Genomic DNA, 16,701 nt, shown 5'->3' with positions numbered 1-16,701 from the left:
ATTGTGGAATTAAACTAGAGTGTAAAAGCACCATGAGTGGTCGGAAGACTGGAAAGGCAAGACATAAGTGCAGTCAGTTTACCATGTAAATGTTAATTCAATATGCAGATGATGTAGTGCAATTCCCAGACAACTGTTTACGGGATCTGCACAGTACAGCTGCTAATTTCTCCATTGGAATGTGGAGGGTGAAGTGGTTACTCCAAAGCCTTGTGTAAAAGTGGATTGTAGTTGATGTGAGGGATTAAATTGTTGTTTGGTTTTGTATCAGAGATTTACTTTTCAGAATTTTAGAAATTGGCAAGATTTTATTTTCCTTACTTTATTGTTTGTTGATGATTTTTTTTATACCAAAATGGTACAGGAGAAATTAAGATGCATTTCCATTGCATGTCTGAGAAATTGGCTCCACAAAGAATGAATGGTACACGGGCTAAAAACAGGTGAAACCCAACAAACAAGTCAGATATTTTGGGTAAACACCCCGTTGGGGGTTTAGATAGAATAACAGAGAAAACCAAACCCCCTGTGAGCTTTTGAGATCTACATCCATCCACCCATCCGTCGTTCCATGCATTGCTGCGTGCGTTCTGCCAAGCTGTCAGGAAAGCTGCCTTTCCTTTGCATTCATATGCTATCCACAGGACACAAACTGCTGCCAACCAGCTGTAGTCTGCTCCTTTCCCATATTTCCTCTCCCTTTCCGTCTCTCTCTCTCTCTCTCTGTGCTCTCTCTGTCTGTCTCCTCTTCTCTGGAAAGACAGCAGACAGGTGTGGCAGGAGAAGAGGCAGATGGCAAGGATGACAGGAGGAACTTTTGGGGGAAGGAAATGAAAATGTGAAGATGTGAAGAAGAGGATGAATCCAGCAAAAACACACAATTTTACTTTTGCAATGCTTTACTTGCTTGGTGTGTCACCGAGCCACATAAACACACACACAATGCATAAGCCGTCTATAGGAAGCCTTTTTGATGCATTGGCCTTGAGGCTAATAGGCAAGCCGGAGAGTGTGACAGCTTATAACATCACGATGATGGAGATGTCATTGAGCGGCAGTGTTTTAGGAGTGACCTGCGTGCTGGTGGCAAAGATTGAATTCCAGGCTCTTATCCTCTATACCTGACTGTGCATGTGTCCTGCAATAGCACCGTAATGTACGCATATGCACTGTTACAGATGCATTACTGCAGATTTGTGCATGTATACACACACGCCTACCATATATCTACGGACATGCATTTAGGTTAAAGATTAGGGTCGTACACTCAGTCACACACACCATTATGCACACAGTTTTGTCCTAGCCTTGTCCCCATTTCAGTCAAGGCCCAGTGCCACCTCTGGACGGGCCATTGACTCTTGTATCTCATAAAGGTACTGTATATAGTAAAGCCTATATGTCCTCTAGTCTATTGCGGCCTTAGCTCTGGTATTAAGGCTAATGGGCCTTGTGGATAAGCTTTAAAAGAAAAGGACTGATGAAGGTTCATGGCTTTAAAAAGTGACAATAACTGCGCACCGGCCGGGTCCGTTGTTCCTCGTCAAGGATGATGGCGTTGTTAAGCCTGATGTCTGCTTCGACAGAAGGTCGTCTTTTCATGATGTGTTTTAAAACCTTGTTTTACAGAATCCATCTTTCTTTCTTTATGGTTTCCCCAAGCTCTCAATCTATTGTCAAACACAACCTGCTGTGCATCCGTTTGTTTCCACTCCTTCATAAATTCTCGTGATTTCTTTGTAATAAAATTTTATTCCTTTTGCTTGTTTCAGGGTATTTCCTCCAGACGCTGTACCCACCCTCGCTGCGTTCCTTCCAGGGCTGCATGCAAGCGATCCTGGTGGACGACCAGCCGGCTGATTTGCACGCCGTAGAAAAAGGCACCATGGGAGCTTTTGAGAATGTCAGCCTCGACATGTGTGCAATCATAGACAGGTAAGTGGCGATAACTCCTGCTTGCATGCATATTCACACGATCATTCAATCATAAAAAATACATATTCAGTCATATGCAAAGCACTAAAACAATGTGTCATAAATCAAATGGGTTTAAATTGGAAGTCATATAAACGGAACCTCTCTGTTCTTATCTAGAGATGTATGACTCAGGGCTCTGGGTGCTGTGTGTGGCTGTTTTTGTGTGCTTGTCATACTGATATATGGATATAATTGATGGGGTGGATTCACGGTGTAAAGGGTTTTTTGTGAGCAGTGCATTTTTTCATTTAAACCAAAAGAAACGAGGAGGTTTCACCCTTGGAAAAAACAGTGCGATCTTAATCAAACATCAAAAACGAGGCACGCGTTCTTCCTTTTCATGGCCCAGCATAACACAGCAGGAGATTCTGCACAACACGTCCCTGTGTTGGCTCACTGGAAGCATTCATTACAACTTGTTGACATTTCAATTTATTTCCTTGTCACAGAGAGGACGAACACAATGGGACGGATTTGCCACATATGGAATCATCCAAGTCTTAAGCTCCATTTGAGTGCTTCTGTACACTAAATCCAACGCATATGTGCAGAACATTTCAACTGTATGGACTGGGTTAACCTTCAGGGATTAAGCTACGCTAAATAGGAGCTAAGTGGGTTACAGTCGTGCAGTGAACACAAAGACGATTCCAGCGACGATTAGGGACTGCATGGACTGCACCATTAAGGTGAACAAGACTGGGAAGTTACAATTAGGAGTCGACCTTGCGCTGATTGGAAGAGCATTTTCCCCCGACCTTAGCCATTTGTTTTCAGGTCAGGTTTGTCGATAACACTTACCTTCATCAATATCCGGGCCCGGAGAAGTAGACACCAACTGCCACTGCTTGATTTAGATCCATTTTGTCCTTACTTCAGGAGAGGTCTGGCTTGCCGTGATACTCGAGTTTGGATCACACATTAAGGCCTTGTCAGCACTAATACAGACAGACTCAGTTTAAACGGTTGTTTATGCAACTACTTTGATGTTGTTAACATGGGCGACTGAATTGACAGCCTCGGTTACATCAGTATTCCAGGGTAGTTAATAAAAAGGAAAATGGGTAAACACATAATTGCAGAAATTGTGCAGGATGATGCAAAGTTGGCTCGTTAATGTGGCAGATTGATCCTGTAATGACTCATTTTTAGGCCACTTGTTGTAAGTTAATATGCCTGACTTGTTAGCACACAGTTGCTACTTTACACAGCCAGCAGACACGAAGCAACATTAGCATTTCCTGAGAGAAATGTCTGACTATTTAGATGCTAAATATTCCACTTTGTTCACCAGCCAATTCCGGATTTTGTTTGCTTTCTGCCCGAAGCAAGAAAAGTTTTATCTCTGAAAAAATGGGTAAATGTGACGTGTGTGTTTGTTATCTGTGGCCGAAAAGAATGCAATTAGAGCTACAAAACAGCAGAAGTATTTTTTATATATATTTTGATGAAAACAAGATGATTTTTCACGTCTTTGTTTAATTTATGAAATTACTGGTAGCAGTCTGTTATCATTTGTTTTGCGTTTGCAGCGCTAATGTGAGGTAATGTAGTATGAAATTCTTATTATTGCAAATCGAGGTGCATTAGCTCTGCTCTTAGGGGCTTACAACAGGCCGACTGTGGTCCGATTTTTAGAAAGAGCTCTGAAGATGTTCAAACAGTCCCTACTCTTCCTTGTAGCTGTATTTACCCGTCTCTATTACATCAAATGTTGTGCATCGCCCTGCAGTAGTCGAGGTGGGCCCAGTCCTGCCATGGAAGATAAATGGGGGCAGTGTTACCATCTAACTAATCAGAATGTCTTTGAAGGCAGCTCAATAGCCCTGTCTGACCTCCTTTTGATCAATGCCGTTCCACTGGTGGATTCTGTTTACGCTGAGATGGTGGGAGATGCACACACATATCCCTGCACACAGAGGCAAAGCCGCGTGCATGCAAATCACCATCACACTCTGCGGCGTCGCTGTCATACAACAACGACACACATGCACATAAAAGCATACACACACTCCACAGGTGCTCCATTCTGTGTGTTTCTTTCACATGCAAGGCCAAGAGCACACAGTCAGTACTCACAGCTCGCTGAGCATTACGTCTTCTGTGACTGTCAGTGCCTTTCAATCAGAGCCTATTGTTAGCGCACAATCTGCACTTGTTAGCCTGCTGAAGCTACAGAACATGATGACACACTTCGATGATGGGCATTTTACAGTTGCATACATTTGCACTACATTCAATAGCATGTTGAGAAAGTAATGGTTAAATGTCAACTGAATACCAATGCGTGGAGTCAATGCTCACATTAAATTCAACGCTTTTATTATTGCAACTTTTCTTGTTGAATTATTGCAGTCTTTGTTAACATGGAAGACAGGGTTTGTAAGAATAGACCAGTAGCTCAGGCATAAAATAGGCAGTGCTCCAATATGCCCTCCAGCCTTCTCTAATAAAGCAGCTGGGTTGTACAGAGAGACAATAATGAACTATTTGAAATCAATTGTAAGATAAAACCTGCTCTGCAAATTATTCTGAGCATTTACTATTACACTGCAAAAAAGATCACATTGCAGGTGAGTACTCAATCAAAATGCAATTAAAAAAGCATTTATTTGTAATCATCAATAAACACCCCTACTTGGCGCCCTCCACTGGGAACACCCCCACATAAGCCAATGGAACGCTCCAAAGTTCCTTGATTCAAAATTGGAAGGCAAGCATGGCAGAGAAAACAGAAACAGTTGCTTTATTTATCAAACTTTGTTTATTGCTTATTTTGTATATGATACACATACATAAACAAGACGTAAATAAATTACATCAAATAAACATATAAAATTAAATAAAGGACAGACTGAGCACAGCAAACTCATGTAGTATAAGATTACATACACTGATCTCCCTGTACTGGTGACATAGAGGCATCAGAGTTCACCATATAGAGAAAGAGGGAAGAGATAAGAAATGAATAAAAATAAATACGTAAATAGAAGAAAAACAGAAAAAAAAAAAAAAAAAAGAACAAGAGAGACTGTCCTAATTCTCAGGGCTAATCAGAGTGGGATATTTGACCCAAACTATTATCCTCTAGTCACACCTGTACTAAGGGTTCTCATTTAGATGAACCTCACAGTCTGTGCTTATATATATATATATATTTAACCATAAATTAAAAGAGAACAGTCCTTGTGTAGAGAAGACAGTCTTTGTGCATCTCTTTCACTTGGCATAAAGAAGTATTCTGGAGTAAGGATGTAAGCTGTTGACTTCAACTGTTACAATTACGATTACCTCAGCCTTTATCATTACTCTGCTTCTCTCGCTAATTTATTTATTTATTTATTTATTTAGCCAATCCTCACCCTAGTCTACCACTATTATTGGCATTGCAACCATAAGTATGTGTCTGTTGTTGTTCATGTAACAAGGACATATGTTGTTGTGGTAACAAGAACATATGCTGTTGTTGCTCTCTTTGCCTGTCTCTATCCTGCATCTCCTTCTATCCCATTTTCGGCCCATCCAGTCGAGGCACATGGCTGTTCAACATGAGTCTGGTTCTGCTCGAGGTTTCTGCCTGTTAAAAGGAAGTTTTTCCTTGCCAATGTGCCGAATTGCTAAGTGCTACTCATGGTGGATTGATGTTGGGCCTCTCTTTAAATAACTTAACAAAGAGTCGGTCTAGACCTGCTCTTTCTGTAAAGTGTCTCGAGATAACCCTGGTTATGATTTGGCGCTATACAAATAAAATTTGATTGATTGATTGATTGAAGTAAGTCTGAGCTTAGATATCCTCAGAGAGGTGAATGACTCGCCCTTTTTACACTGCCGTTCCGCCTCGGCGCCGTAACGAAGCTCCGCCGGCATGCAGCCTTTACAATTTTACATTTTAGAGCATTCCAGTGTTCCGGAAGCAAAACGTGCATGAGGTGCTGGCTCTGCTGTTTACACTGACGCTGTTTCGCCTCTGTTACACCTCTGTTACTACCTCCGACGCCGACTCCTCTGCATTCTACATAGTAGATAGAACGTAACAGAGGCGTAATAATCCCGCTTTGAACTAAATATTGTGCAAATGTCATTTTTCTATCTATTATTTTCCACCGCACCTATGTGTGTCCCTGCTTTTTGCATGCGCACATATCTTACAGAACACAGCATGAGCATGAAAGCAAACATAATTGCATAGATTGCTCTCATGCAGGGAGATAAACATCATAAAAATTGGAGACTTTCCTCTGTCCGTCATCTCTTCTAATATCGCATAAACAAGCCTACAGTTGTAGTCAGCCTCGTAGTTACAGGAAGTATGACAACAGTGATCGTCTTGTCTCCCTCCAGAGATGTTCCGTCTCTGTGCTGCTTAACTGTCCGACCCCTCCCCACACGTCTAACTTTAAAAAGACCCCTGCAGCTCTTCTGAGTCACTGTTTGTTTTCCCTCCAGCTGGCTTTCCTCTTAACATCACTTTGATTCATTCAAATAAGCACACTCGGATATTTGAACCACATAATAGTGCATGAGTACTCGTGTGTGAGCTTGTGTGTGTGTGTGTGTGTGTATAACCCAGCTCTAAGACTACAGTGCCTTGGGATCCATCCCCACCAGGCCTGCAGGCAGATCAAACCGCAGAGCTTTGATGTATTCAGGATTTGAGTTGGTTTAAAATTTAAAAGGGAAAAGCAGTGATGTCTTAACTGCTGTTTGCTTTGTGCTGTATTCACACTGATGCGGATAAGACTGTTTTCTTACACTAAACTTAATCCAGGTCAGTTTGACATGTGGACACCAAATTCTGTTCTCATCTAAATGATGCTTCAGTATTGGCAGACGAGCACTTCAGTTGTTATCGTTGGCACATTTTTGGGTCGTCACACCATGTTTAAGTAAAAATAGTGATTTATTACAGCTCATAATTGCCTCCTGTTAACCAAGGTGACCAGTAATTCCTGCCGTGCTGCGCTGACATGTTTAATCAAATGCTCTAATGATCAGTGAAAACACCTGTATTGTGCGTGCAGGTATTGGCAGTCAAAATGAGCAATTACATTTCATCTTAGTGCTGACATGTGTCACAACTTTTGGTCTCACTCAGCAGCAGTATTTAAGATTGATACATTCTTAAACATTTCTTTTAATAGCACGATTAAAGTCTTGTGGTGTGAATAAAGGCGCAAAGCAGAGAGAAAAAAGATGGCTGCTGGCTAAACATCCCGATCACAGCAGTTAATGGTCAAAATGCTCTCTGATTGCTGTATTCATTCAACTGAAATATTTATAATAACTGACGGGTGTAATTATTACAAGGTTTAAATCCTCATTCCAGGCTATTACTGTTAAATTAGAACTCATTTCTTGGATTCTTTGCATGCCAATCTGTGTTTGGTCAATGAAACTGTAAAGCGTGCATTGATTTGAACTCGAGAAATCACTTTATATGATACTGAATATTTTATGTGTGATATGTTGATGCTTCTCAAATCAGACATTACATTTGAAAGGACGAGGGATTCAAGCAGATCTCGACTTTTAAGCTTTAATCGATGACTGTATATAAAGATGGACGACACGTCTCCATCTGCTCTCATTGTACAAAATTGAAGCAAAAATACCCCCTGAGGCGGGCGCTGCCATCTTGCGCTGGTAACGTCATTTGGAGGGAGAGCTGCGCAGTAGAGATTGAGCCACTTCCGCTAACCAAAACACGCACTTAACTTAACGAAAAAACAGCAAGGATCCCACAGGTCCATGTATTTAACAGCAGAACAGCTTCCAGTGTTGGTCTGTAGCAGACGTTCTCAGAAACTTCAGTGGCTGTAGTGATTGTTAGTCTCACTGTTCCTCCTCTACTCTGCTAATCCAGAACAGATCATCTGCAGGAGCCGTATTTGTCAACAGAGCTGTCAATCATCCTTTTTACAGCATCAAATAACTAATTAAAAATAAACTTATTAGAAAAATTAACACTTGGATGTAAATCAGCACGATACTAATTATAACGACAGAAACCATGTTTGACAAAAACATATTTAGTGTGTATTTTGATTTTACAGTTTGACTCATGTCCCATCTGTTAACATGGAGGAGGCGGGCTTTATGACCTATACTGCAGCCAGTCAGCAGGGGGAGACAGAGATGTTTTGGCTTAACTTTTAGGGAGCTGTCATGTCGTCCATCTTTTTATACAGTCTATGGCATCAGTTCACAGAAATACAGGCCCCCTTAAAAAAAGGAAAAAAATTACCTTTTTTTGGAACAAATGGAAAGTCTGATCCCACGTGGGGCGGCTGTGGCTCAGTGGTAGAGTCAGTCGTCTCTTAATCAGAATCCCTGACTGCTACAGTCACATGTCGAAGCATCCTTGGGCAAGACACAGAACCCCAAATTGCTCCCGAAGGCATAGCCATCAGTGTATGAATGTCCATAGATCCTGATCCTGATTGATTCTGATTGGTAAATGGCACTTCAGCCTCTGCCATCAGTGTGTGAATGTGACATGTGATGTGACATGTGGTGTTAAAGCGGTTTGAGCTGTCAGAAAATTTACAGAGAAGGGTATTCATTATAAATGTGGCAGTTGTGGCTCAGGGGTAAAGCGAGTCATCTTGTAATCAGAATGTTGGCGGTTCGATCCCCGGCTCCTGCAGCCTGCAGCCTACATGTCAAAGCGTACTCTTCTATTATGATGGGCAGATTAGCACTTTGCATAGCAGCCTCTGCCTTCATGTGAATGTGAATGTGAATGTGTGTGTGAAAGGGTGAATGTGACATGTACTGTAAAGCGCTGAGAGTGAATGTAAGACGAGGAAAGTGCTTTCTAAGTGTGGTCCATTTAGCATCTTTAGTTTTCACCCTTTTAAAGCCTCAATACCAGGTGAATGTTTTGCATTTAGGAGGACAATCAGCATATTTATTATGCACTAAAGGACTCATTACACACGTTTTCTTGTGTCACTAATAATACATAAATGTTTCAATTATGATAGATGTTTCGCAGACAGTTTCTTGAATGTAAATATTAACATAATGCGACTTAAATCGGAACTCATGCCAGTCCTATTGCATCATATGCTGTGGCAGTGTTTGTGTGTGCGCTTGTAATGCAAACATATTATACACCCCCTCCTTTAAAGGCATCACAGTAAAGGTTAAAAGTTCTCTCTCTCTTTCTCTCTCCCTCTCTGCAGATGTATGCCTAATCACTGTGAACACGGCGGCCGCTGTAAACAGACGTGGGAGAGCTTCAGCTGTACCTGCGACGGGACAGGATACACCGGATCCACCTGCCACACTTGTAAGTGTGCGTGTGCGCATGCACAGTCGTCTGTTCTTTTCGATCTCTTTTCATCCCTCGCTAGAACACCACGACAGTATATTCTGTTTCTTGTGTGTTTGTCTGATTTGGCTTCCCTCTGTTCGCCTTTGAGTGATTAAGCTGTTTCTCCTTCCAAAGCCTCAGCAGAGGGACAGATGAACTTTTGAAGTGTTCAGAGGCCGGGCTGTTCTCACTGCATTTGTGTGTTTTGTTCTGGTGTGAGAAGAGGCAACCCGACCGAAAAGCCCCCAAACACAAAGCACACAAAGAGAACAGAGTCAGAGAGAGGAAGCCAGAGAAGGTTTTTTTTAAAAAGCTTAAAATCTGAGAATGCCATCCCTCCTCCCACATGCCACAAATATTGTTCTCTTTTAAGAAAGGATGAGAGAAATGTTTAAGCAGCATTTTGTGTGTTCAGCCTAAAACAACACATTTAATATAACTGAAGTGGTGAAAAATTAGAAGAATATAGTCATAGGAAACGACCTAAAAACAGCCGTATAGTGAGACAATCTCTCTTTCATTGTGTTTCATATGTATGAAAGACTAATCTACTAACAAGAGAAAACACCAGCGAGCACAACAGCAGCCTGATCAGAGTCTGATTGGTAACTGGAGAGTCATGGGTTGGATGTGGGAACCAAAACCGCCGATCTCTACTGCGAAGTAGAGTTGGCTCCAAATAAAATCACAAGCGCAAGATGGCAGCGCCTACCTCTGGGGTGTTTTGGCTTAAAATAAGTACAATAAGAGGTGGTGGAGATGCATCGTCCATCTTATATACAGTCTATAGTGGGAACCAGTCGGGGAACTCTAGGTAGGCAGATGCTTTCACCTTCAAACTGTTTCCCCCAGTGGAGACAGTCGAGCATGTCTACAGAGCAAAAGATTCACCAATTTTAAATGTGGAGATCAAAGGTCATGGGCAATCAGAGTTACTTCATTATACTTATAGACTAAAAATATGTATGCATTACTTTTCGAAAAGACGATATAGAGTTGCATTGTGGGAATTGTAGACATTTTGGCAAGAGTCATATTCAAACTATATATCAAACCACTGTTTAAAATCTGTCTCATAGACTCAACAAGCTTAACATAAAGTCCTGAAACTACTTGATGGTGAGTATAGTTTATTAATCGACTGTTGGATAGTCAGAAAATACATTTTCATGATAAGTTCTTTTATGTTATTGATTAGCCAAATTTCCTTCAGTTCCTCGATTTCAAATTCTGAAATCAAAAGGTTAATCTGCTTTTCTTTGGGCTGAAGCTGATCCCAGCTGTGATTGGGCGAGAGGCGGGGTACACCCCGGACTGATCGCCAGTCAATCACAGGGCTGACACACAGAGACAGACCCACACTCACACTCACACCTACGGGCACCAATGAACCTAACTAGCATGTCTTTGGACTGTGGGAGGAAGCCGGAGTACCCACCGGGAACCCACGCATGCACGGGGAGAACATGCAAAGCTGATGTGCAAATGGGTGAAGTGTCTTAAAAATACCTGGCTTTGTTTGGGTGCCCATTTTATCTTTCATTATATTGCTTACATTTGGGGGTAATTTCACAGTTTTTCATGGTGTTCTCTGAATATTTTTTGCCTTTTTACTCAGAGGGAAAATTGGCTGAACATGAGTCTTTTATTTACTTTTATTCTAATGGTTTTCACTCGAGTGAATGTCGCTAAATGTCTCTGTCGGCCTTGGCCTAGACTCTTTCAGTTACTTCCATCCACTGTAAAGACATCCTAGAATAAAATGTTGTTTATTACTTCCATCCTGTTACAGCCTTTGACAAGGGGCTTTGAATGGAAAGTAGTGCCTTAGCAACTCTGTTGATTTCTGTGAAGATCAGTGTGAGATAGTTCAGCGGGGTCAGTCCTTCACAACGGTGTTTTCATTGAAGAGCACGTCCTGTCAGGAAGCTACGGCATCACTAAACTCCGAGATGAGCAGAGGGATATCAAAGAGTAGAAGACCAATAATCAAGAAGTCAGAGGAAGGAGCAGAGACTTAAGACACTAAAGGAGAGAATAAAGGTGGACTGTCTTTGTTTTTAACTCAGCGTTAAGCCTTAGAAGAGTCCTCATCAAGAAAGTTTCACTCCAAGTCGCTCTCTCACATCGCTCTTTGAAGAGCACGTCCTCCTCCCCTCCCCTCGCTCTCTGCCTGTGTGTACATCAACACAAACATAACATCAATATGTTGTCAGATAGATTGCTAGAGTGTGTGGGACAAGACACCACTTCTTGACAGGCGCTGAATGCAGACTGGCACCCACATGAAATTGCCTTCTGGAGGGAGGGGAGGAAAACAACTTCTGACATTGATGTGCTATTTTAGATCCATCATGAAGTTATACAGTTTAATTAATCTTTGCTCTGTGTCGTGACAAAATACATTAAAGGGGGGGGTACAGGAAGCAGGCGGGGAAACACATGGAGAGAAAGTGAAGGACGCAACTTTATTGTCATACTGTTGTTACCGTGGATAGCATATATTGTGACTTACTCTGTGATTCCTTACCGCACTAAAGACATCCAGAACTAGCTGTGTGTGAGTGGCTAACTTTAACGACCTCCTCTCCAGTGTTACCCACAGCATAGACAATATAACCTAAGGCCTTAAACTAATCTCTTAAGATCGTAAAGCTTTTTGCTGGTTATGAAACGGACTAAAATTAATTCTGATTACTCTATATGACCTACAAAAGCAAACCAGACCATCAGGAAGAAGATTGATTATTTCTATAGAGTTATATTTAATGCGGCCCCTTTTTACACTGCAGTTCTGCAACAGCACCGTAACGAAGCTCCGCCATCACGAAGCTCCGCTGTCACGCTGCCTTTGTCTTTGGACAAAGCAAAGTCGATGTAAAGCCGCCCCAGTGTGTGTTTTTCAGCGTTCTGGCGTTGCAGAAGCAGAAAGTGCACAAGGTGTAAATTCCTCCCCGTTTAAATAGACATTGTTTCGCTTCTGTTACACTTCTGTTACTACCTCCGATGCCGGCTCAGAGGTGGAACGACTTCGCCCCACCATTACGCCTTCATGCGTTTTACATAGAAGAGGAAACGTAACAGAGGCGTAATAATCCGCAGTGTAAAGTCTCATTCAGTCTGCTAACAAACACTAACTTACCTAACTGAAACCGACCATGCGTCAACTTCAACTCTATTTTCCTGAGGGAAATTTGTCTTTGCAGCCAGGTAAAAACATCCCTAGAACATACAGAAAACGTATACACAAGGATCAAGGTACAGGAAAGTTGGTTTAATACATGAAGCATGATTCCGTGAAGTGACAACAGGAAGCCTAGAGAATAAAAAACGGCTAATCATCAGTCATCGATATTGACAAGGGAATTTGCTTCCTTAACAAGATCATTGGAGTTTAGTCTGTTTCATATCCAATTATAAGATCCTCACAGTTTGGACCACCAAACCTGTTTTCATCACTGCCTCAGAGGCTGAGGTCTTCCTCCTTCCTCCTCCAGCTGCTCATTGATCTTATGTTTTCTCTGTGCCCCTCCCTCAGCTATCTACGAGCCGTCATGTGAGGCCTACAAGCATTTGGGGAGATCCTCTGACACATACTGGATCGACCCTGACGGCAGCGGACCTCTTGGCCCCTTTAAAGTGAACTGCAACATGACAGGTGTGTGTTTGTGTGCGTGTGTACAGGAAATCACTTTTATGTGTCTGCACATGTGTGTGTATACGCATGCAAGTGTGTGTACCGCTCTGGCCTTCGTGACCTGTGAAGGAAGAAAACTCCAGCCCTCCTCATTCTTAACCTTGGACAGCAGCACTCTTAACCTGCCATACCTGGGGTTTCCATGGCAACACGGTCACAGCTAGTGACATTAAACTCAGCCACACACACAAACCCTCCCCCACACACACACCACAAACACGGATGAAATGGACCAGTAATGCAAACCTAAGAGTGCTCCAACCGTCTGAGTGACACTTCTGTCACAGACACACATGCACACACACATGCTTAGGCTCCACACGCACACACATACACCGAGCGTGGAATAACTAGATAGACTGGAACAGCAGAGCACGCAAGCAGAGCAAAGGCGAGACTTTTAATGAAATGTCACTGCACTCCGCTGGCTAGCCCCTTAGTCACGCTGAATAGCACTCTCACACACGCCTCACAAATGTGAAGAGTTTCTCTTTCTCCGACACACACACGCACACACTTCAGAGAGTTGAATTTCACACACGCACACACACACATTCCCTGACTGACAGAGTGAATGAACAGGGAGATGTCTGAGTGACTGGCTCATGCTATAACAGCACAGAAGTGTCTATTAAACCCTGGAGTCTCATAGCTGTTACCTAGATTACACAGAAAGAACTTCACTGCCATGACAGCTAAACTGCAGTTTTCTATGTGTGTGTGTGTTTCTGTAAGTGCATGTGTGTCAATACATCAGCATGTAGGTGAATCTTCTGTTTGTGTAAATTCACCATATCTGTGTTTCTTGCACTTGTAGACTAAATCTTAAGATGCTCATGTGTGTACCATGTGTGTTTGTTTAGAGGACAAAGTGTGGACTACAGTTATGAACAACCTGCCGCCCAAAACTACAGTGACTGGCTCCAGTAGAGAGAGACGGACCGTTTTGCAGGTTAACTACAGTGCCTCCATGGACCAGGTAACACATATATACACACACACACACTAGCAGGCTTTATGCACAGGAGGAGGAGCAGTTTGCCCCTGAAAAAAGCCACTGTCAGTCAAAGCTGGTGTTCTCTGTAATCGATAGAAGCAATAATATTTGAAATAAGCGCCATAGCTGTGGAGAAAGTTGTACAAACAGCTCGTGGTTTCGCCCATTCTACATTCAACTACAACACCCAGCGTGCATTGCGCCCCTCCCTCTGAAAGGAACGGCCCAGTGAGAGACGCTGGAGTCCGGTGGATCGTCTAAAAAATCTTCAGGTCTGCAGTCTACATTTCAAACCTGATGATTTTGAGACATGATGTCAAAGTCCGGCGTCCTAGATTGAGGAAGTGTAGTTTAGCGAGATCCCTGGCCTCCGTCAGATGACGCATTTTACGTAGTCTGGCGGAGGTTTTCCAGGTCCCATTGGGGAAGCGGATAGCGTCCTCCAAAGGCACAGAGTGAAATAGCATTTTTTTTCCTACCATGATGGCATTAGCTCCCCATAATAGCACGATAGGACTGAGTTTGAAAATCAGTGAACTGGCCCTTTAAGATTCTAAAATTGAACTAAAATTATATCAATAAAATGGATTCAACATTGTATGTAAAGGCCAAATGGGAAAGAGCTGAATGTAAAGATTCCAGAGAAGGTATGATATGTGGAAAATAGAGAGAGAGAGAGAATTCATTTGGAAGAATCAACTTTGGTTTTTCATCACACCCAAAATTAAAAGTAAACAGATACATGCTCAACAACCATGCTGGAGACTACGCAACCATGTGGAACCAAACCACACACACATTTTATGGAATTGCATTCTGGGATGGTAACACAGTCTCTGTTCTCTGCAAAGTGTTGGGCTATGTGATCCCTCGATCCTGTCTTGTTTTATAACTGCGACATTTGGAAGAAAACTGTGCATGCAAGAGACCAATACTTGGTCAAGATGCTCCTCGCAGCTGCAATGAAAAGCATTACTAAGAACTAGCTCATGACTGATGCAACAAATCATAAACAATGGTTGTCCATCATAGACGACATCCTTGTGATGGAGAATCTAACGTAAAGGTTGAAAATGAAGGAAGAACATTTTGACAGAGGCTGTGTGAAATGGTTAACATAAAACAAAGAAAGAACAATAAACGCTGCATAGACAAAATATAATCCTCATGCACCCCACATGCGAAGTGTACTTGTTACTGTATACTCTGGATTGAACATTTGTCATTGTGTTTTCTTTTGTTATATGTATTTGTTCAGACTACAAAATAATAAAAATAGAAATACAATGACAGGTGTGCATTCACACACTGCTCACCACGACATCTAACGAAGCTCATATCTTATGATATATGAACTTCATTAAGTGACGTTATGTGTCATTATGTGTCACCCAGTGGGTGTGCTGGTGATTATACGTTCTAATAAAGCACACTGTCGCACCTCATGTACTTATAAACACTTGAGAGAAGACAAAGTACCAGAAATAGATTTTAATTAGTCAAGTCACATTTGTGTGCTTCAGGTGCATGTTGAAGCGTAACAACTAATAATGTAAGATTTTTTTCGTCTAGCAACAGCTAACCTGTGCAAACATCTTCAGAATCTATTTTCCAGTTTTATAATTTACAAACTAAACTTGTTGGCCTCGACTAAGCAGGCGTTAGCAATCTGTTTTGGTTGGAGTATATATCCAAAACCTGAAGCAGAAAGCATGCGCATTGAAACCTCTGCATATGATGCAGCACGCAGCAGCGGGACTGGTCTTCAATCAACCCAAAACGGCACGTCACTCCACTTTTCAGATCCCTCCACTGACTCCAAGTCGCCGCTTGCATTAAATTCAAAACCCTGTTGCCCGCTTACAAAACGGCTCCTGCCTACCTTAACGCCCTCATCCAGGTCTACACTCCGTCCCGCCCACTACGCTCTGCCAATGAAAGGCGCCTGGTACTCCCATCACAACAGGGCCCTAAGACTCTTCTCCTCTGTAGTCCCCCGGTGGTGGAACGAGTGACCAAACTCCATTTGGTCCGCAGAGTCCCTTTCACCTTTAAGAAGAAGCTAAAGACCCAGCTCTTTAAGAACACCTCCAAACTTAATGATATTGATGCTGCTCATGATGATGACATTGAGGATGTTGTTGATGTTGATTAGGATATTCATGATGATGATGGTGGTATTGACCTTGTTGATGATGATGATATATATACACATAGTCTACGTATAAAAAAAAAAAGAAGTCTGATCACACTTGAAGCTGTGTGTTAGCACTTACTGACTTCGTTCCCTCCTGTCTTGATCGTTGCTTGTGTTGTATGAGCTCTCAGATGTACGTCGCTTTGGACAAAAGCCTCTGCTAAATGAAATTGTAACATTGTAACAGGATGAAACCTGAATATAATCATCATCATCTTCATCATCATCATGTATTGAGATCAATTAAATTCAATAAGATCTGAAATTCAAACTTCTGACATTCTTGCTATTGTTAATATCAGTGACTAACCATCTTTCTATTGTCTATTGCAATGAGAATTAATTTAATCATTCCTCAGTGGAACGTGTAATAGCTGTTAATACACAGAATAAATCAACCTTTCAACTAATATGACTTATAAAGGGGAATCTACACCAACACTGTAGCGTCAGACGGATGTGTGCGACATGTAAGCGTCACGTCAGCATCTATTTTGCAATCTACACCGGCTGCG

General features: G+C 42.1%; 1 protein-coding gene across 1 annotated transcript in view; it reads left to right on the top strand.

Annotated features, from left to right (window-relative positions):
• The window catches only part of cntnap2a (contactin associated protein 2a), a 397,107-nt gene that overhangs the window by 249,899 nt on the left and 130,507 nt on the right, over positions 1 to 16,701 (top strand). Inside the window, exons 11-14 of the mRNA XM_069666987.1 lie at positions 1,773 to 1,935; positions 9,165 to 9,271; positions 12,834 to 12,953; positions 13,856 to 13,971. Of these exons, the coding sequence (XP_069523088.1) occupies positions 1,773 to 1,935; positions 9,165 to 9,271; positions 12,834 to 12,953; positions 13,856 to 13,971 (506 nt within the window). The remainder of the gene's footprint in view (positions 1 to 1,772; positions 1,936 to 9,164; positions 9,272 to 12,833; positions 12,954 to 13,855; positions 13,972 to 16,701) is intronic.

Source organism: Semicossyphus pulcher, unplaced genomic scaffold (assembly GCF_022749685.1).
Source record: "Semicossyphus pulcher isolate SPU_LCO1_2020_fin unplaced genomic scaffold, fSemPul1.0.p SCAF_18, whole genome shotgun sequence".
Lineage (NCBI taxonomy): Eukaryota > Metazoa > Chordata > Actinopteri > Labriformes > Labridae > Semicossyphus > Semicossyphus pulcher.
This window is presented reverse-complemented; position numbering and strand designations above follow the sequence as displayed.